Genomic DNA, 22,879 nt, shown 5'->3' with positions numbered 1-22,879 from the left:
CATTCATAACTTTTGATAAGAATGACCAATGGACTGGCTTATTTTGTTGACACGGTCATAAATCATAAGCGAGTTGGATCAGATCATCTAACGGGCCGTATCTAGCCCACGGGCCGTATACCATGCCTGCTCTACGTAAAATGAATATTTTTGCGGTGTCTTGTGTGATGTTTTTCCATTTTCTAGGTTTTTTAATTGAGAAAATTGATGCCAGAAGCTGCTTCAGTGACGGTAACCGCCACTATTCCGGCTTCAACTGTAGCCTACAGTTGTTTGCTTTAGCAAAAGTAGGCTAAATTGACTTCCAAGAAATAAAATACCAATTTTGTATCATTACATTAACCGAAATTGATTTTTTTAAATACGATAAAATGCAAACATCTATTAACCAAAACCAACACTTTCTTTTAAGAGAAGTCGCCTTAGGGGAAAACAATTTTGCAACCACTCTGGGCCACATCAGGCCCGGAGGCCTCGAATTAGACATAGGTTCATTAGAAGAGCGTGGGAATATGAGCATAGACATTTACCGTTTTTAGCCTTGCAGGAGCGGTTGTCCGGCTGTGGCAGGTATCCCTCCACACAGGAGCAAGAGTAAGATCCCTCAGTGTTGGTACACGTCTGACTACATGTCCCGTACACGTTGCATTCATTAAAGTCTGCACATTAAAACGAGAAAAACATATTTTTTTATTTTACATCACTTATTTTTGTGGTACAAGGCAAATAATTAGTTAGAAATGCATCAATACCAAAAAGATTGTTCTTTACAGAGTCTGATATCGAAACTACGCAGGGGCGAGTAGCGATCGTAGGTATCATTTTGATACATGCCTTGACTACGATATCAGTACTTTATATATATATATATATATATATATATATATATATATATATATATATATATATATATATATATATATATATATATATATATATATATATATATACAGGCAGCACAGTGGTTAGCGCTTGTGCGGCACAGTTCATGTCATGGGAACCTCTCGTGGGTTCAAATCCAGCTCCAGACTTCCTGTGCGGAGTTTGTATGTTCTCCCCATGCTTGCGTGGGTTTCCTCCGGGCACTCCGGTTTCCTCCCACATTCCAAAAACATGCATTTCAGGTGAACAAACCAGGATGAGGAGAGCCCACCTGCCCCCACCCTCCCTCATCACATTCTACAGGGGCACCATAGAGAGTATCCTGACCAGCTGTATCTCTGTGTGGTGTGGAGGCTGCAGCGCTACCAACTGGGGTAGTGTGAGGAGGGTAACGAGGTCAGCAGAGAAAATAATCGGGACTACACTTCCCTCCATTCAGGACATTGGCCAGAAGCGCTGCCTATCCCATGCTAAGAACATTACCGGGGACCCCTCTCACCCCCATCATGGACTGTTCACTCTGCTAGCCTCTGGGAAGAGGTTCCTGCAGAACAAAAAAACATTTGTTTGTTTTTTTGGGGGGATTAAAAAAAAATTAAAATCAGAAAATGTATGGGCAAGACTTTAAGTTTTATGATTTGGTGTATTATTTTGTGCCAAACAATCATAACTTAACTAAATATGTTTTTTAAACAAATTTCCATGTACCATATTTTCAAAACTATAAGGCGCACCTAAAAGCCTTTTTTGTTTTTCAAAAGCTGACCATGCACCTTATAATACAGTGCGCCTTATATATGGATCAATATTTAGTCGCAAGCACTCGCAACTAAGGTGAGAGGCCGTCGACTAAATATTCCCCCGCAGTCAAAGAAGCAGTGGTGTATGCCGAGATATTTATGTAATTTCTTAACCAATGTGTCAATCATCATTTGAATCGGTCACTATCGGCTAAAGTTTTTCGAAGGTAAAGGAGGCGGGTCCTATTTAGCATTTATAGGCTTGCATAGGCTAAAGCGTGGCAAAACAAACCCTTCAATTGGCCGAAAAAGATAAATTTAAATCACTGTTAGGTTGCCCTACGGCATGGAGAAAACATTTCTTACTAGTCTGTATTTGTAAACAGGAATTATGGGGCTAAACAGACAGCTAGTAGCAAGCAACGATGCAGATGCATCTCGGCGGATTTTTTCTTTTATCTGTCGGCATTGTTGTGTGTTTTGGAGTGTGTAAATATTTTACTATACTCACGGATGAAAGAGGACCATGGTTGCGTATTATTATTGAACGTGATGGCTGCAAGGCGACTTTGGTGAGCTACTCCGGCTTTATATTTTTCCAGTATCTTGTTTCAGACTGATCTTGATGTTTCTGTGGTGAGTCCATTTTTTAATTAAATTCAACCTTCCTATTGATATGTGGAATGACGCATTTGAGTGATTGGTGACATCGTACAGACACCGTGACCGTAGGTGTCTGAGACACGTATTTGCTTCTTTGCGAGCCGTCGGAACGTTAAGGGTTTGTTTATAAGTTTGACTGAACTATCTGACTGTTTTTGTTGATGTTCCCACTGTAGCACCTTATAATCCGGTGCGCCTTATGTATGGAAAATAGAGGACAAAAAACTGTTTTTGGGGGTGCGCCTCATAGCCAAATTAGCCTTATAGTCGTGAAAATACCGTACTATCACACATGTTCTCCTGTACTATCATCAGCAGATAATTTGTCTATACAAAAAAAGTAATCTGCTGCCATCTACTGATATGGATGAATGTTACAGTTACTTGACTGATCACTGAAAAATATCAAATAGCAGGCCAATGGCATGCTATTTTGCTATATTGCAAAAAGGAACTAGAGTTAACAACTAGAGGAATAATTAATGAGCATTACTTAAATACAACATTAGGGAGAAATATGTTAGGATGTAAAAGCACCTAATTTTACCAATATCATTTAATTTTATGGGGCAGATTATGTGCTTATGGTATCCGTATCTGGGATCGATCTCAATGATCACTCAAAAGCTGAGTATTATATTGGTATTTGTCTGAAAAATGAGTACAACATAAATCAAAATATAGACCCATGAATTGATCAACATTTTATGTCTTTTATTAGAGAGTGCTATTCTAAAGGTTGAATGATATTTTTTTTGTACTTGAAAATGTCGGGGGGGTTTCTCCGCATATCGTCACTAATGAGAAAAAAATAACAATGTTAAAAAATTCAATTTTGTTTTTTAATTATCAAAATTGTCCCTGAGTGGTGCAATGAAGTTATTCAATGATTAATCATGTTTTTGTCATTTATACATTTATCATGTAAAACAAAATATCTCCATAATTCAATGTTTTAAAGGTTTTCTCACCCTCTTGAAAAAAGGGAATATTGGGGAATAACGTTGTCTATTGTGATATATATTTCTACACCTATTTTATTGACCTAATTCATATGCAAATACATATATAATAATAGTTTTTACTAATTTATTATCTTTGACTCAATTTTGGATTCCAAAGAAGTGAAACTGATAATAAAATGTTGGTCGATAGAAATGGAACCGGTTCCGGAGATTACGATCGAATCCCATCAAAGTTTCTCCGGCCCAAATTTCCCCTTAAAAGCAGCATTTCAACTTAAAAAGCGAACACGTCGATGCAAGATTAAATTGTTGTGCCGGAAGAAAACTGACGCCAATAAAAGTGAAGCAGATTTTGGCACGTCTCGTTGCTCGAATGATTTAAAGGTATCACGAGACGTACACGTCGTAATCTAATTCATCTACTTTTGTTTTCTGCTTTTCTCTGAATCTTAACTTCTGTTTAAAGGTTAAAACACACTTTGATTCTATGGTTTATGAATAAGCTATATTCCATGTTGACAATAGCTGTGTATTATTTGAAATTTCAACATCCATTGCAGCCTGGTCAACCTGGAAGGGGGATTACCTCATGTGTGGTCCCTTCTTAAGTTTTTCTTCATTTTCCTCATGTTGAGGTTTTGAGTTTTTCCTTGCCCTCATGTAGCTTTTAGATCAGGGGAAGGTGTAATAATAGTCTGTGGTTTGCAATAATCTGTGGTCTATGTAGCCCTTTAAGACTCCTTGTGAATAAGGGCTATACAAATAAACATGACTTGACTATTGTGTCGCACTTAATTTGTGGTGTTTTGTCTGCTTAGGTTGAATAAAGCCACCTCGCTTCGCCCTTTATCCAAACAAATACCTTTTGCTTGAATTGATCTTCTTGAAAAGTGCAATGAGGCATTACATCATTTCACGCTTATCAGCACCTGAATGCGAAACCACGCTTGAATTCATGACTTGCTTATTAACGTAAATAAAGAAATCAATAAATGAATGAATCATATGACGGTACAAGGTACAGAGAGTTGAAGTAATTTGCATAAAGCACACACAACTCACCTTTGCATGTTTTTTTATCGGAGCTGATCTCAAAGCCACTTTTACAGTAACAGGCGGGTCCTGTTGGGGTCACGGCGCAATTATCCTGACAGCCCATGAGTGAGCAGTTGGATATAAACTCTGTAAAAACAGAAAAAGACATGATCAGACTGAGCATCAATAGCGGAATGACTACGAAGAGCATGTCTTGCATTTAATGTACTACTGAAGGATTTTATACATTTTACTACAAAGGATTTTATACGATTAAATACAAGTTACATTTATCGAGTGCAATGAAGATTTTCAAGGAGTGGGCTTCAGGTCACGCTGTTCCAAATTCGGAATGTTTTGGCTGGGGAATTTTGATAACAGGCCTCTGACGAATGACGTCAGGCATTGTTTTGATAAACGCCCGGTGTTGTTTTGAGTTTCTCCAGACATCGAGGCAAGGGGGTGGAGGCTTTCATTGGCACACCCATGGGAGGAGTGGGCACACCAGCTTGCGGAAAAAAACGTGGGCAGAGGAAGAAAGGCAGAAGATCGAGAGAGGAGGCTTGACAGAAACTCGAGCGACACTAATTTGGCTAATTCGATGGAGTTCACTTTGCTAAATTATTTAAGAAATTAAATCTGCCCCTGAGTGGAAATGCCGGTCTCTTGTCCATCTTTTCACATCAAGACACGAGCGCGCATTGTTAGGAGAATGTAGGTTGTGTTTGGTTAATGGCGTCAGATAACTAATTCGAACAATTTGGTAAACGGTACATTTTAATATTTAATTCCTAACACTACTAAAGTTTAAGGTACCAGTATCTACATTCTAGGGCAGGGGTCAGGAACCTATGGGTCGCCAGCCATATATGGCTCTTTTCATGAGTACAACTGGCTCGGAGACAAAATAGAACTCGCGCAAGTACTTACTGTATAGTTGCATGCGGAGCAGATTGAGGCACATGTGAAGCCGAGACAGCTTTAAGTACTTTGGGATCGGTCCAGTATATATAGAGCACAGTGTCAAATACAGTTCATAGTCAAGATATCACACCAACAGACACCGTTGAAGCTGTAAATCGCTGAATGATTCTTTATGAGAAGCCTCATTAAAAATAAATCTGTTCATTGCTGAGAAAATTAAACATGAAAAAACACGGAAAAAACTAAACACACAAAAACTAACAAAGCATCCAAAGTAATTTAATTGGGTGAGTTGTAGGTATGGGCGGAGTACACTCCACTCCCTCATCCAGCAGAGTCTACACTGAAAGTAAATACGTTGGTATCCTTGTTTGCAGTATTTTGTGACATTTTTATAAAAGAACTTTGCTCACACCTTGTTTTGAACCGATTAGGTAGGACAAGATGACTGTCAACATGAGCTTCAAAACTCTTAGTAACTGTTGGAGGGAGACCATTTTAAGTGGTATCTTTACTATGATATGGGACACAGGTTCTGGCATTATTATTATTTTATCAAATCATCAAACATCACACAATAAATTAAAATGTGCTGAAAAATTAGCTTTTATTTGGTGAGAGGGTCAGGCGGTCTTGTCAAATTTTATCTATAAAATATATGGTATGGCTCTCTCAAATTTAAAACAGAAATATTTTTGCTTATTTGGCTATTTAGGTCAAAAAGGTTCCCGACCGATGTTCTAGGGAATACAGTAAATCCTGCTATCACACAATTTAATTTTCACAGTTTCGCTACTTGACTGGTTTGTAGTGTGCATTATGTTCTGCATTCTGATTGGATAAACAGTTGCTGCTTTCTCTCCATCCCTACGTCAGAGGCATTCAACCTTTTTCAGGCCGGGAGCTTTTTTTTTGTTACTAATTGGGCCAAAAGGCTACTAGTTTTGTACCTATTTTGAAAATAACGCGTTGTCACTGTTATTACTATGTTATAACCAGGTTGTAAGTAATAGAAGTGAGAAAAGGCTCAGAAAACTACACATCATGCCAGTTACATATCAAATTTACAGGAAAATAACGACCCATTACATATTTTCAGGCCACTCAGGTGGTATTATGGTGCTACTTAGTGCCCGTGGGCACCGTTTTGAAGACCTCTGCACAACGTCAATAACAATGCAGTTTACTATGTACAAGTATTTAAATCATTTACGTTAAATACTGTACGTAATTTATGTTGACATTTGAGGTGTTCTTAAAATCCAAAACGTCGAAAAAAACGTTCTGCAACGACAAAAATATTGAATTGTATAATACCGTGGACCCCCAGGATATGGTGTCCCGGACATCCGACGTTTTCACTTTATAGTGTGGATTAATACGTTTTTTGGCCCTTCTTTACGAGGTTTTCCCCCCTATACGAAAGCAACAACTCAATAATGTGCAAGCCCAAAAACTAATTCAATTTAGACTTTGCAATGTTAGTGCGTCCAAGATGTATTTTCTATCAGATTTTAAATGTGTTTCAGCCATAGCTGCAGTAAATGTTTTATAGCCATGAAATATTATTGAGGGTTGGATTGATTCAGGTTACTGAAGGCCTTGGTATGAAATGCAATCTCATACAAAACGCTGATCAACAGTTTGCATCATGGCAAAATGAAAATGCAGAAATGCTATTGGCTGTGCTCCCTCCCACAATGCATTTATCTTTTTCATTCATTTCAGAACCATATGTTTTTCGCGATGAATTACTGTATTTCATTGCTATGCCTCCAAGGCTTGCTGTCATGATTGCCGATTCAAGGCACCTGTGACTGACAAATTGGCGCCAACAGCTCTGAGAGCTGATTGGTTAAGAGACTCTTTTTAAACCCCCGGCTTTCAAGAGACCACTGTCAGATCGTTGCGACCCTAAGCTCCCAGCTAGGCAAGCTCATTCCGTTCGACATTTTTCCTGCCCTGTTTTCTTCGGCCTGACACCCGTTTCCGACCTGTTTCTGGACCCATTTATGCCCTGTTCTGCCATCCCGACATCCGACCTGTTTTGCCCCGCTTCCTGCCTGACACCTGTTGCCGACGTCGTTTCTGGACTCGATACCGCCCTTGCTCTCCCGTCCCGGCTAACGACCAGTATTCCTGCAAGTCTACGATTATCCTCGCTCGACACGACACTTCTGCGTTCCAGTCACCTGCTACCCGTGTCCGTTGATCATCAGATCGTGGACGCAAGCACTGCTCTCTCTCTTTATTAATAAAACTGAGTAAACGAACGCTACTGGGTCCGGTCTCTGTTTCTGGTTCTTGACACCTGCAGAGATGGTGAAAGGAGAAGCAAAAACATGATGACCATGGATACAAAGCTCCTGATCATCAAGAAATACAAAGAGGGCACATGAAGCGCCACCCTGGCTAACTTGCACACACTTTACCAATCTACATTTGGGACTATTATTAAAAATAGGGATGCTATTAAAGCAAGAAAACCTTCTAAGGCAGAGGTTAGTAACCTTTTTGACCCAAAGAGCCATAATAGCAAAATATTTTGATTTTGATTTTAAGAAAGGGGGCACACTATATATTTTAAGACAAAATTCAGCTAACCTGCCAAACCCGCTCTGCAGACAAAGATACATTTTTCAGTTCATTTTAGTTCACTGTTTGACTTATTTGATTCTCATATCAACAAACACTGTATACCACTTTAAACTTGTTTCCCCCTTGCAGATGCTTAAGATCTTGAGAGTCGTCTTTTTTATAAATAAATGTTTCAAAGGTGCGGGGTTCTTTTGTAAAGATTTTTTATAAAATACTGCAAACGAGGATACTGACGTATTTACCTTCAGTGCAGACGGCGCTGGGCAGAGAGAAGTGAGCTGTGTCCATAGCTACGCCCACCCCTTACGGCTCACTCTAAATAAAAATTCTGTCTGCTAGGCTGGAGTTTCTGGGTGTTAAAAGTCTGTTCTATGGGTTTTTAATCATAAAGTGTCTTAACACTGAACATACATTTTTAATGAGCTTTCATATAAAGGATTTTCTTAGGAGTTTACAGGCAAAAGGGGGTCTGTTGGTGAGAAACCTTGACTGTAAGCTGCAGTTGGGATGTGCCGTTTATACACTGGACTGAACCTCTTACTCTGAGCTAGTCAGGATTGGAACACTTTTGCATGATGAAAATTTTATCTCTGAGCCATATTTACACATGAAAAGAGCCATGGATTCCCAACCTCTCTTCTAAGGGAATGACAGTCTTCGCAACCAGAAGTTTTAAAATCTGTTTCATTATTAATCTGTTATTACAGTCCCCTCCGTACCTACCCATTAACTCTACCGTACCAGCTAAGGTGACGACACACCAAAGGTACATAAATTAAATGTTTCCTTTTGTGTATATTTATTTATATATGTTATTTATTCATAATTATAAAAGACATACTATAAGTAGTGCTTACTTTACTATATTGTAATTTTAACGGGTTTATCTGGCGTAACGCTGGTCTGCTTTAGATTTTGACTACCACTGGTTGTTACTGGAGAGTAACCCGAGCAATAAACAAGGGTTTACTGTATTCATTTACAAGTCAGCACGTGAGCACGTAGTTTTCATTTTGGGAGGCAACGGCAGTGTGTGGCCAGAGTTGTGGTGGTGACGGCGCCGTCACGGCAAATAAGAGCTTTGAGGAATAAAAGAGCCAGGTCAGCGGCGTAAATCACGATGACTCGCCGCACTGTCCTTGAATAAAGTGCAGCCGGTCGGATCGAATGGCAACAACAAGCTGCACTTTTTCAATCGGGACGCAGTTTAACAGATCTTATTTGAGTAGGACACACAGCAATTAGGAAAAAAAAATGAAAAGGAAAACTCAAAACGAGCACAGAGCACTAAAAAGTATTTCAGTCTGTAAAAAATATGGGAATATCTTCTTGCCCTTCTCAGCATTCTAGCAGTCAAATGACTGGAATTAGATTTTAAAGTAATGTGTTTTGCTTCTGCTTTAAGTGTTCTTGGTCACAGTGACCCATTTTTATTAAGTTACAAATACAGAACTGAAAAAAACAAAAACACAAACCAAACCAATAAAAAAAAAAAACTATGTTTTCTTAAGAATTATTGTTATACTTAAAACCTCATAAACAATAATATTAAATAAAATATTATTTGTGTATTTTATTTTTAACATTTAGAATGCTTAATACCGTATTATTGTTAACTATATAGCAAAATAATAAATATAATACTTATTTTATATAATTTTGCTTATTTCAAAATAATGTTGATCATTTTAAGTAGTGCAGTATAGTATATTGTGATCTGGTATCTCGTAGTAAACTTACATAATATTGTTAGTAAATGATGTAGTAAAATAAGAAATAATACGTAAAATGATCCCAGAAAATCTTGAAATAATCAATTTTATGTAGAAAATATCTATAGTGAAATAAGAAAACTAATATTAAAAAAAATATATCGTATTTACTACAGAGTTTGTAATACATTATTATGTAAGTATATCATACAGCAAAAATAAGAGAAAAACAATTCTGAAATAAATAACATTATTCAGGTATACTGTGTACTATTCTTTTTTTAAAAAGAGTATTAAAATTGATACATTTCATTATTTTACTACTCAGTAATTTTTGTAGGTATAGTACATGGAAAACAACAGAAATAATACTTGAAATCATCAACCTTTTCCTTAAATAAACAATTGTATTTACGTGTACTATTTGATAAAAAAAATACAAGTATTTACTTCACAGTAAATAATACCATTATGTACATTTACCATATAGAAGAATAATAAATGTATCAAAAGAATCCTAAAATAAACAATTTTATTTAGGAATACAGTGCTATTTTGTTAAAATAAAATAAAAACAGTATTTAAAAATATATATTTTTATTTCTTTACTAGATATTAAATAATATTTTGCAACAATTAACAAAATATTCAATATTTTCCTGAAATAAACCCTGTTAAGTACATATTATAGTTGGAAAAATAAGAAAAATAGCATTTAAAATGATAATTGTTAATAATGGTTTTCATATTTAATTGCATTGCATAAAATTATCAACAATTTCCTGAAATAAACAAAATTGTCTCATATGGAAGATTTCTGATATTTTTGTATTTTTTTCTATTTCTAACTATCTCATCATAAAACCTTAAGAAAAAGGATCTGAAGATTATTTTTTCATTATTTTACAACAACAAAAACACGTAAGATATGAAATGTAATGGGCAAAGTGTTCTGCCAAGGGAGTGTGATTTTTTTTTTTTTTTTTTTTTTTTTTGCAACGTTCTGAGTAAGAAATATTGATCCAATTTTCTTCACAGAGATAGCAGTACTTAACTTTTGATTAGTCACCAAAAACCGCTAATGTTTTCCACATTTAAAAATGACAAAAGAAAAAAGGCTTTGATCACATAAAACCTCCAGTGACTCACTTTATGGACATTTTTTAAGTGCCTCAACACTTGAGTTTTTCCCTCTGGGAATTATAAACTCTTTGTCATTTCAGTTTAATGTTATTGTTTTAGCGTTTCTTCGATGACTCGCTTTTTTTACCACGCCGATATTTTTCAGGAAACTGACTGAGAGCAATTTAGCGGAATGTTTGGGTTTCACAAGACAAGGTTTTCGGGCCCAAAACAAAAATAAAAAGACAACGCAGGAAAATAAAACAAGTCATCATGATTGAGACCTGATCTAAAAGTGAAAATTCAAACGTAGGGCATCATAATAACCCAAGTTGGGTCCAAATGAAACAATCTACCACTAAGATCAATTAGATCAATATTTATGGATTAGTATTGAATGTTTATGCACTTTTAATGAAAGGTATGAAAAAAGGACAAAAACTATTGAAAAGAATGATAAAGTAACAAAAACTATGAAAAAGTACTGTAAAGTATAAAAACAACAACATGAAAGCGTACTGAAAAGTACTAAAAGAACTGAAATGTAAAAAAGTGAAATATGGACTGAAAATTATAACAACTAAACGAATTAAGAAGAAGCGAAATGAATGAAACAGTATTTAAAAAATTGGTATACAAAACATACTAGTATGACAGAATACTGAAAAGTATAAAAGTCGACAAAAAAGTACAAAAAAGTATCAAAACTTCTTACAAAGTATGAAAAAGTGGTGAAAAGGGAAAACACGAGAAGTAAAATGTATGAAACAGTATTGAAAAACGTCGAATATACAAAACGTAATAGTATGATAGAGAATTGAAAAGTACAAAAAATACAAAAAGTACTAAAAAATTATTAAAAATTCTGACATGGTATAAAAAAGTAGTGAAAAAGAAATAAAAGTGAAATGTATAAAGCAGTAGTGAAAAAATTCAAATACACAAAACTTACTAGTATGACATAGAACTGAAAGGTATAAAAATACACAAAAAGGACTAAAAAGTATTGAAAATTCTTACATGGTATGAAATAGTGAAAAAGGAAAAAAGAAGTGAAATGTATGAAACAGTATTGAAATATTCCAAATATACGAAACATACTAAAAAGTATTAAAAATTCTTACATCATATGAAAAAGTAGTGAAAAGAGAAAAAGAACATCGTAAAAAGCAATGAAAAGCACTTTTGCGACACCCGTGACAATCCTTCCTTCAAGGTACTATTTAACAAAAACAAATCTCTTCCCTCATCATTACATAGTATTGTGACTCATATGTTTGTGTTCTCGCAGCAGACTTCTTTTGAAACGAAGCAGCAGTTCAACATCAGCGCAAGGCAAAAAAAAAATACCACAAAACGGATAGCGACTAACCACCCGTGCGTATTTATGCGGCTTGTAGGAACTCTGTGTTCAAAGTTAAAGTCAAGGTCGGAATTTTGGAAAAACAGGACCCAGTTCATGGAGGACCTTTTGTGTTACATGCAGAAATAAATGTATAGAAACACAAATAAATACCTATAAATTCATGACGTATAAATAAAGCACGTAATACCTGAATATATGACATAGGTAAAATGTACTTATATATTTTTGCATTTTGTCAGTTATTTATTTCTGCGCGTGTTTTTCATTAATTTTGTCTTGTGTTGTATGGTGTATTTTGTCAGTTTTTTTGTCTTGTATTTTGTCCCGTACTTTGTCTCGTACTTTGGCGTGTACTTTGGCGTGTATTTTATCAGGTACTTTGTTGTGTATTTTATCAGGGACTTTGTTGTGTGTTTGCAAGGTATTTTAGTTGTATTTCGTTGTGTGCTTTGTCATGTACTTTGACATGTACTTTGTTGTGTATTTTGTCATGTTTTTGGTCTGTAATTTCGTCGTGCATTTTGACATTTATTTTGTCGCGTACTTGGCAGCATATATTGCCGTGTATTTTTTGCACTATGATGACTATTTTTGCACCAAATGCATAATTGCATAAACCCTTACGATACCAAACTGTATTACGACACCAAACTGTATGTAACATCCTACATGCCGACATTCCTTGTGTAAATATTGTGTAAATTATAACTATAACCTTATCCTCCTTGTTTTATTACCTTATCTTCTCTGTTCCTTTACCTTCTTGGCTTTTTTACCTCGCCTAGAATATGTGAAACTGGAGTGTCATGCCCAATTTCGTTGTCACAATATGTTAACCCATTTTGTAACAATGACAATAAAGGTCTATTCTATTCTATTCTATTCTATTTGATCGTGTATTTCATCGTATGTATGGTCATGTGTTTTGTTATATATTTCTTCATTTATTTTGTTGTGTATTTTGTCGTATACTTTCTGCTATATATTGTCAAATACTTTGTCCTGAATTTTGTCGTGTATTATGTCGTATAATTTTGCAATTAATTTTATTGTGTATTTTGTCGTGTGATTGTCAGTTGTTATGTCATCGATTTGGTCGCATATTTGGTCATGTATTTTGTCATGGCAAACTTTATTCACAGTTCCTAGTTTCCTTTCATATGTTGGATGATCAGTGATGAAATAATCGGTTACTGCAGTGATCCACCAATAGTTGAAAAGCTCAGCCAATTAGACCCGCCCCCTCATTTGACACACACGACAAAATACACGATAAAAATGCATGAATACATGAATACATCACATGTATGCCATATATTTAGGAGTTTTGTGATTTATTTATGTATTCATTTATCTATTTGGCCTATATTTGTAGTTGGTGGCACGGCAGCTCAGGCACTCCGGTTTCTTACCACATTCCAAAAACATGCATGTCAGGTTAATTGGCCGGTCCAAATTGTCCCTAGGTGTGAATGAGCGAGTGAGTTGTCTGTCTCTGTGTGCCTTGCGATTGGCTGGCAACCAGTTCAGGGTGTCCCTTGCCCACTGCCCGGAGATGGCTGGGATGGGCTCCAGTCCCCCCGCGACCCTACTGAGGATAAGCGGTGCAGATAATGGATGGATGGATATTTGTAGTTATTTATTCATCTGTAAATGTATTCCTACACACGGCAGGATTGATTTATAAAAATATCAGATGATATCGTTTCCATTTAGTTTTGTGAATTTGAACAAAGTATCTATCTATCTATCTATCTATCTATCTTTTTTGCTTTGTTTTTCAACTCAATAACAAGTTCGAAATCCATCATCCCACCTCACCATTAATCATATTTTTATTTCAATGGATAAACATGCCAGTCACGTTTCATTTTTTTTCTCAACGCTCGTGTTTCTAAATATGGATTTCAACTCATGCACTCGTGTTTTCCCGAGACAACATTCTAATTAAGAGCTTTGTTGTTACTGTGCAGCATGTACCAATCATTTTCATTTAAATCTTCTTGTTATTCCTTTTGTAATTGATTTTTATGAAAAAGCCAAAGGTTATCTTGTTGAAACAATGTATGAAAGTCAATAAAGTCAAACAAAAATGGAAAATGTTCACAAGACTTATTGCTGCTTGACCATTGTATTATAATTCAAGCAGGCTCGCAGAAGCCTTCATGATGTATTTGTTACGTTCTTTTGTAGCAAAAATGTTTTTTTTTCTTGTTGAAAGCTACATTTTGCCCCCTCCAACTAAAATCCTAAGGCATGCAGAGCCATTCTCACATAAACAGTGCAAACATTTCATAAAAATATTCGCAAAGACGAAAGAGTAGACAAGAAAAGTGCATGATTGGCTACTTCCTGTTCTGCTTTACTCATCTAATTTGAAACAGATCCGCTATCAGAGACAAGTTGAGCTGCTTCTATCACATTTATTTTTCTTACTTTTCTCTAAGGAGAACACAACCCTTGATGTGGTGTCGGAATTTGTTGTGTAAAAATAAACCAATAAAGTCCAGTGATTGGCTGGAAAAAAAGTCAGGATTTGCCCCACCCAAAGCCCAGAAAGGGATACAAAAGCAAAGTATATCTCTGTTAGATCAGTATAAAAGGACAGTGTGTATCTTCTAGCGCCTCCTAGAGGTAAAAAAATACTACACAATACATCAACATTAAGTGGTCAAATATTACACAGTGTCCATGTAAATATGCCTAAATAACACCTATTATTAGTCATACCAGTTGGTCCAGTGGTTCCAATACCAGAACGATACCAGACATAGTTCAGTATCGGTACTTGCAACCACCATTGATACCAATATTGGGCGCTCTTCTTGGGTTCCGCAAAATTGTATTTATTTATTTTAAGATAATAATCAGATCAAACTTATAAGTTCATAAATTGTCATTCATCTCATGAAATCAAAAAAAAAATAGTACTGGATAGTTTTGTGTGAAATGTGCCAGTAGTGTCTGTACTCTGTACAAGTTGGGTACTTTACTCATATGGGTTTGAATAAAGTGATTAAAAAAAAACATCACTAATAGTTAATTAGTTACTTTTCTTTTAAATTTTGTTGCACATTATGTTCCATTGATAACTTTCGTAAGTATATTTCTCCAAAAATAATGTATTTTTTAACATTAAAGAAATGTTGCATTTGATACGGACAATTAAAAGACAATTTAGATAATAAACTAAAGAAAAACAGATTTCAAAGATATTTTCCACATGACTGTGAAGACATATACAATGTTTGTCTAACATTCTATAAAGTGATTTGTGTTTTGGTTGTTTTTTTAAGGGGGTGGGGGGGTTATTTTTAGGTACTATCTATACATCGCCAGAGCTGCCAAATATTGAACATAATTTTCCAGAAAGGAAAAATACGAATTTTCAAATTTTGAAAATGTTCTCCTGGTCACACTTACGTGCACCGTGTTGGAACTGGTCCTTGGACTTAATAAGAAACGTTCTATTGATGCAAGTGAACAAAAAAGGAAGGTTTTACTTCATTGGTTAAGACTACTTTTTGTAACGTAACCCTCGCGATACACGGCGGTTCACTGTATCTGATACTTGTTCCGAAGCGTCTGCTCCAACTACATTCGAATCTTAAGCCTGTCAACACTGAACAGTTGCTCGTCTCAGATCAATTCTCAATAATCGGAGATGACTTTCCATCTTGCTCGGTGCTAGTCGCTTGATGGACCACCCATTAATGCCACATCAAGGATGAAGACAACCCGAACGTCCGAAACGATTTGCCGTTAGATGTTGACAAGGTCGATATTTCTGAGCACAAACATTGATCTATTTGGACACTGTGTTTGTTTTTTGCCGTCTTGATAAAAATCGCTATCTCTATGAGCCCAGTTTGGATTGTGTGTCATAGCGAAATGAGCTTGACGGAGACATTTGAGCTTTTGGGTTACAGAACGTCTGAACCCGTTGCACTGTGATAACAGTGACCTCACACAGGGAATGTATTTGTTGCCACTCAGTGTGACTGTTTTGGTGCAGCGGGAAGATATTAGCATGGGAAAATTGAAGATATATACGTTAAGCAACGCTGTGGTTAACTCCTTTAATACGACGTGAAGCTGCAACGAATAGTCGACATTGTCGACAAAAAAATCATATTAGAAATAGACAATGAATTCCATTGTCGACTATTGTCGTCTGAGATGATTTTCAAACAGAGTGAGGAGTCTTAAATGATTACTATCGCTAATGAGAGTTGTTCATGCACAATAGCGTCTCTGTCTCAAGCGGAAAAATACGGGAATTACGCCATCAACATTAAAAAATACAGAAATTACAACGTCAACATCAAGTATGCTTACCAAACTTCTTTGGGGGCATTTTAGCCTGGATAAGCCAAATAAAAAGACTACTTGCTAGAATTTTCAAAGCAGAACTTGTATATCATGGCAGTACATCACTGATGCACGAACTTTCAAAGAGAAAGCACATCGGACAGTTGAACAAAAGGGAGTCTGACTCGTCTCTGTAAGATTTAAGTAACATTCAAGCCAATACGGTTTTGATGACATGCATTCTAAATGTATACATGTATATTTCACTATAAAAGAGAGCTTGAGCGTTATGGCGTACTGTGCCTGACTATCATTAAAAATTAAATACATGCAGTCCGAAGAACATATAATAGTTGTTAAAACGTTGAAAATGACAAACGTCAGTTGTTAAATCTGTTTGATTTCAAACTGTTGAGAATCGCTAAGTTCTTTTAGTCCCATTTACAATCATGTTTATTACCATTGTGTTGCTATTTAATAATTAGGCTTGCACTCCAGTTGGCCAGATATGAAATGTAAAAAAAAAAAAAACATAGGAAATATAAAGTATTGCCCTCTATTATAGAGCATGCACACCTAGAATAAATATAATACACACCAGTAATGTTGCGGGGCACAGATAGTGCACTTAGAACAGACTTTACAATTGACCACTAAATGTACTACAAAAAATGCACAAATTCGTTTTACTTACTGTTCTACTGCAGCTCATTAACCTATTCATGGTTTACAGGGATAAAAAAAATGTTTACTTGATTTTTATTTGTTATTCGTTTACTTTTTCATAAATATTATTTATGGATTTCTGCCTCAACTGACTTGAATTGGTTTTAGATACTTAGAGCACTTTTATTGAATCTTTGTAGGAATCCGCAGTATGTTTAATAATAGATGTATGTTCCATTGTACCAAATTTTCTTGTGTTCATTATCATTTGCCAAATAGTTAAACCAACTTTATGCAACATTTAAGAAAAAAAATATATTTTACTATTCGACTCATGGTCGAGTAGACTATTAAAATAGTCGATAGTTACCAAGCTACTAAAAAGGAAGACAGAGGTTTGAGGTCAATAGTCATTGGCACTGAATGTGTTGATCACTGCGAGACTGAAAATGAAAAAATTCAGCATGGGGCAATACCTCGGCAATGAGGTCCCTCGTCCCATCCGTCAGTACAGTCCGGATCCCCGTTGCACAATTTGCTCATGTGAATGCACAATTCGGTTCCCCCACACTGGTACTCATTAGGCGGGCACTTGAGTATGGCGCTGTGCGGGCCTAAAAAATAAAGAAAGATATGGTGTCAGCTCAAAAGGTTAGCAGCATTCTGCACAATGATGATGTAAGTACACCGATGGGTCACAAAAATGGTTAAATAGTGTTGGGAGCATGAAAAAGGAAGATGTAAAGTATATTTTTTGGCTCATATTTGCCTATTGTAGATTTAATTTTAGGCCAGCAACCTAGTAAAGTATGGAGTCAACGGGATATGCGCTAGAAACAATACCTGGCGTCCGTATCGACTCAATATCAGGCCATGTTTCAAGATACATTGGCAAAGGGAGAAAAAAAAAAAAAGATATATACACAGTTAAAAACTTTTTTTCTAACCTCACTATTTTTCATAGTATTTTTGTAATCATAAAAATTATAATAATACCACACTGATACCAATACCATTGTTGATGCCATTGATACTTATATTTATAATTTGTTAAAAGACACCTATGTATCCAAATCTAGGAAATGTATTTAAAACGTTATGAAATTTACACTAGAATGAAATAAAAACTATGCCCCATTTTTATAAAACATACCTCCGTTAAAGCCTTTTTTTGTTTTTTAACTCGTTTTCACTCATTTTACCCATATTCATTTTAAGAATCATTCAATCTTATTTTAAAATGTTGTATGTTAGGATTATTGAGTTATATATATATATATATATATATATATATATATATAAAAGATGATGGCTTCTTTTGCATCTGAAACTGGAAAGATAAAGAACATTGCAAATAAATGAAATAAATAAATGTACTGTATATATTTATTTTTATTAAATAACATTTAAAAAATTAGAAGGTTAAAAGAATAACAGAAAAACATATCATATAAATAAAAATAAAATGTATCACAAATACATGAATTAATAAAAAAAAGAATTATTGAGTGTTCCAATGATTTCCTAGGTCAATTATTTGATATGGAAGATGGCAGATCTTTGTCCACATTTTAAATATATGTTTTTCTACCTTAAAATAATTCTTGACACAAACTCATTTTACCTTGATAGAGAAACCATTTATAATATAGTAAAATGTCATGATTACCGATGTGAATCACCTGTGCCCGCTCCTTTTCCGAGTTGACCAAAATTAGGTCTTTTGCACTCTATGTTCAAACCACAATGTAGTGTGGCGCCCGTGAAAGAGTGTTTGCAAAATTACGTTATTTTTTAATGAATAAATCGCTTTGGAGAATTTGTCAGTCGAACAAATAAACCATGAATAATTTATAGTCCAGAAAATACAGAAGTTGAGGTAGTATGATTTAACATTTCTACAAATATAAGTAACTTACCCTTGTTTCTCTTTATTTTCCTTTGATAGCAATTTAGTGATCATTTTAGAACGAGATTAGAGATCACTCCAGGATAAACAAAGAAATCTACTATCTATCTGTCTATCAATCTATTTATCTATCGATATATCCATCTATCTACCTCGGTCATATCCCTCGAGAGGAGTGACCGACAGCAAAACAAACACATATACAAAACAAAGAAAAGAAAAAAAGAAAAAAGTAGCAAAAAAACAAAATAATTGACCATGGCCAACCCAAATGCCCAAACACCCAAACAAGTTAAAGACCTCGGCACCTAAGTCAGTCATGCTTTCGTCCCTCCAGATGAAACGGGACACCAGAAAGCGGCCACGTCACTCGGGTCAGGATGACACAACACACTCTTCTGTTCAACAGCAGGGCCCGACAGCTTTTACTGGTTTACCCCTGCCGCATCATACAGGTGCCCTGCCCATCCCTTAGAATGCGTCCAAACATCCAGCTATTCTTTTACAACACCCCTCCACTCATTACTATCACCAACAAGAGCTCGTGCTTCCACTTTATTTAGACCTCTTTCCTGCAGTGCACTCATAACACTATACATCCACGTCAATCGCGGCCTTCCTCTTGGTCTCCTTCCATTGACTTCTGCTCTGTAGATCCTCTTCAACATTCGCTCCTCATCCATCCTCTCCGTGTGTCCAAACCAACCAAGAACTCTCTTATCCACACGCTTGCTCAGTTCCTTTACTACTCCAGTTCTGTCTCTCGCAATTTCATTTCTCAATCTACCCAATCTTGTCACTCCTAACATACTCCTCAAACACTTCATTTCAAAAACATTTAATTTCCTTCTCAAATCTGTGTTCAGTCTCCAAGTCTCTGCACCATACAACACAGTCGGCACAATCACACTCTTATACAGTGCTCTCTTTACATCGATACTCCTAATCTTGTCACTCAACAAAACAAAGCCATAAAAGAGAAAATATGATTAAAAGAAAAAAAAAGAATATATGGATGGCTAGACAAAAATATTTACAAGAGTGCTTGGAGACTGGCTTAGATTTTAAGTGCATCGCAAGAATAATGCAATGAAAAATGGTGCAATAACATTTAGCAGCAACAAAACTCCAAAATAACAAACAATAAACTCTTGTAGGTCATCAAATCAAGTCATAAGCATATAATTTTTTACACACCCAAACAAAATTCATAAATGGGCCATCTGCCCAGATAACAATGTAAAACCTTTACCTGTGAATAATACAAGCAATTTTAACTCCAGAGACATCCAAACTCCATTTCAGTGACCTCGATACTGCAGTTGCACTTCCCGTCAGAAGTGGCAGTCATGAGTAAAAGGGTGACAAACCTCAAAATTCAAGCATGATAAGTACAGACTAACCGCAAGACAGACACACGCCATCCCACTCTGGAAAAGTGGCGCGATGTGTACAAATGTGGTATTATCATCTGAGGCAAGCGGGCCTCTTCAATACATCCAAAGCCAGGCGTGCACGTCCGCAAAGAGAGCAAACAGACACCGAAAAAAAGCATACCAGCACAACGTTATGCAGGCCAGCATGCTGGTGTTTGCTCAGAGATATCTTTGGGATCACCAGGAGAGAAAATATATCTCGAGTAAACATCAGACTTTCCCAAATTCCTCCAGGGTCTACTGAAGGAGTGAATAGACAGCCGCAATCAAAGCACAGACACTTTCTCAACGATCCACGACTCAACTTTTTTTTCGTTTTGTTTTTCATCCTGGGTGAGTTTTTGCTGCCGTGTGACTCTGACCAGTGTTTCATCCAGAAAAGAACAAATGACTCAGCAAGAGTTTTGTCCTGTTGCCCAGCATTTTGTGCAGCCTCTCCCAACGCCTGTCACATACTTTCCAAGTCGAAGGGCTGTGCGACATGATTAATGGACAAAAAACAAAGGCGCACATTTATTTTTTTCCTTGTAAAGTGAGATTTATTAGAGCGACTGATTTACTCAAATCATTTCTTTCAGAGACAGGGGAGAAACATTTCAAAGATAATTTATTTTAATTTTACAACAATCCACACCCAATCACCTAATATGTTTTTTGTTGCAAAGAACAGGTATCAAAAGAAAAATTTACAGCATTATTTCACATAATTCGAGGTCTCAAACTCGGAAAGACGATAGTTTGTGGCCCCTGCCTTAAAAGACAAACAGTGCCATCACCACCCTAAACGAGTGCACAAAACTGTGAAAACCTATCTTGTGACTTATTTTTACGTAGGATTTTGGGTCGCTTTTAAATGTTATTGCACAAAACTGTGAAAATATATATTTTATGGCTTATTTGTTTTTGTTACTTTTTATTACACTATTGTTTCGACGCACTATCCTTTTTCACAAATATTCTTGCACAAGTATTATAACTTAGGGCAGTCTCTAAGCACTATGGTGTCAATATTTTTGCCTATTTATCCTGGCAGTCTTTTATCATTTTGCTATTTAAAATCTTTAGTCCATGTCTATCCTGGAGTGCCACGTCTAATTTTGTTGCGTACAATGTTCCACAACATTGATATCAATGACAATGCAGTAAATACATTTCAATTCAATATGAAATTAATGTTGTTGTAAGTATAATGTAGATGCTACATTCATGCTACTTAGTTAGGCTGGACTCAAAATTCAAACATCCATTTTTTTAAAATTGATGGTATGTCTGTACCCAAATATGATTGGCTAGCTACTTCCTGGTTTGACCCGGAGCAATAGCTATACCTTTTCCCCCCCCCCAAACAAATCGCAAACTATTTAGCTTAAATTGAAACGCAGAACAAAAGGCTTCCGGGATGTGGGAGGGGATCGTCACCGCTGTTGAACTGAAGCTTAAAGGACAGTGGATGCACCTTACTTGGAACTCAGGGTTAGGGTTAGAGTTGTTGTAATTAGATTTTTTTTCACTCACTTATTTAGTTCAAGCACCATGAACCAAGAATTAAAGAAAAAAATGCAATAATTAGTTTTATGTGTGTAAAAATAAGTACACAATGGTGAATCCCTCTCCTGTTAGTTTTTTTTAGAAATCAAAGGCATCACTTTGTTAACTTATTGTTTCAAAAATCTGCCCACAACTTGTCGTAAAAATTGTTTTTAAGTATTTTTATAAAAATTTAAGTCACACTCAATGAGTCAACAAATGGCAAAATAGTAAAATTATCAATAGGGTTGGGGCGAGTCAACACAATAGCGTCAGGGTGACGTGTGACGTTCTCCCCCGTGCTAGCTCTCCCGGCGCTTAGCTGCCGTCTTAACACGGGGCAACAAAGACCCCCATTCTGGATTAGCGCATTTTAGAAAGAACAGGGAGCCATTGAACAGCTGATCGAGTCTACTCATGTTTGGCCAAGAGATTAAATATGAGAAAAAATTCAAATGCAAAGTGTGAATGGGTCAGCTACGTCGCGAAACCATCTTTGTAGGATCAATTTACCTTAGCAGAACTTGTATTCGTTGTTAAGAAGACACTCACCTAATAGCAGATGCCGCAGCAGAGCCAACAACATTATAAAACAATAATGTTTTCCCCTGCAGGCGTACAGGTCCCTTTAAAGCAAGGACTAGCCAGCTCAGAGACAGTTTCTTCCCCAAGGCCATTACCACCCTAAACACATGTGTATGTTTCGAAAAATGGTATTTGATATCCAATAGCTCAGTGTTTTTAACCTGGTGGGTTGGGACCCAAAGGTAGGTCGCGGACCCGTTTACAGTTGGCAGCAGGCCTTTGCCTTGCCAATATAATAGTAAGAAGAAAAAACATGGGTCAATTGCACTCCTAAACAGTAGATGGGGATAATGCCCTGTTGGATCTATTCTTTCTCTACAGTCATATCAGCTCTCACCCAATTGTGTTTGAGAAGGACCATATCTCAATGTATTGTGATTATGTGTGTTTTATGTCCTTTATTTCTGGCTCACACAAAAGTTGGTGATAAGGAAACGT

The 22,879-nt window shown here is 36.1% G+C and overlaps 1 protein-coding gene across 1 annotated transcript in view; it reads right to left on the bottom strand.

Annotated features, from left to right (window-relative positions):
- Nucleotides 1–22,879, bottom strand: part of LOC148364518 (low-density lipoprotein receptor-related protein 1-like) — a 231,213-nt gene that overhangs the window by 143,043 nt on the left and 65,291 nt on the right. Inside the window, exons 3-5 of the mRNA XM_088338658.1 lie at nt 17,461–17,598; nt 4,313–4,432; nt 531–659 (exon numbers count right to left, since the gene is read on the bottom strand). Of these exons, the coding sequence (XP_088194784.1) occupies nt 531–659; nt 4,313–4,432; nt 17,461–17,598 (387 nt within the window). The remainder of the gene's footprint in view (nt 1–530; nt 660–4,312; nt 4,433–17,460; nt 17,599–22,879) is intronic.

This window comes from Urocampus carinirostris, chromosome 6 (genome assembly GCF_059441175.1).
Source record: "Urocampus carinirostris isolate Australia breed hairy pipefish chromosome 6, RoL_Ucar_1.0, whole genome shotgun sequence".
Classification (NCBI taxonomy): Eukaryota; Metazoa; Chordata; class Actinopteri; order Syngnathiformes; family Syngnathidae; genus Urocampus; species Urocampus carinirostris.
The sequence above is the reverse complement of the archived record's forward strand: the minus strand, read 5'-3'. Positions and strand labels throughout refer to the sequence as shown.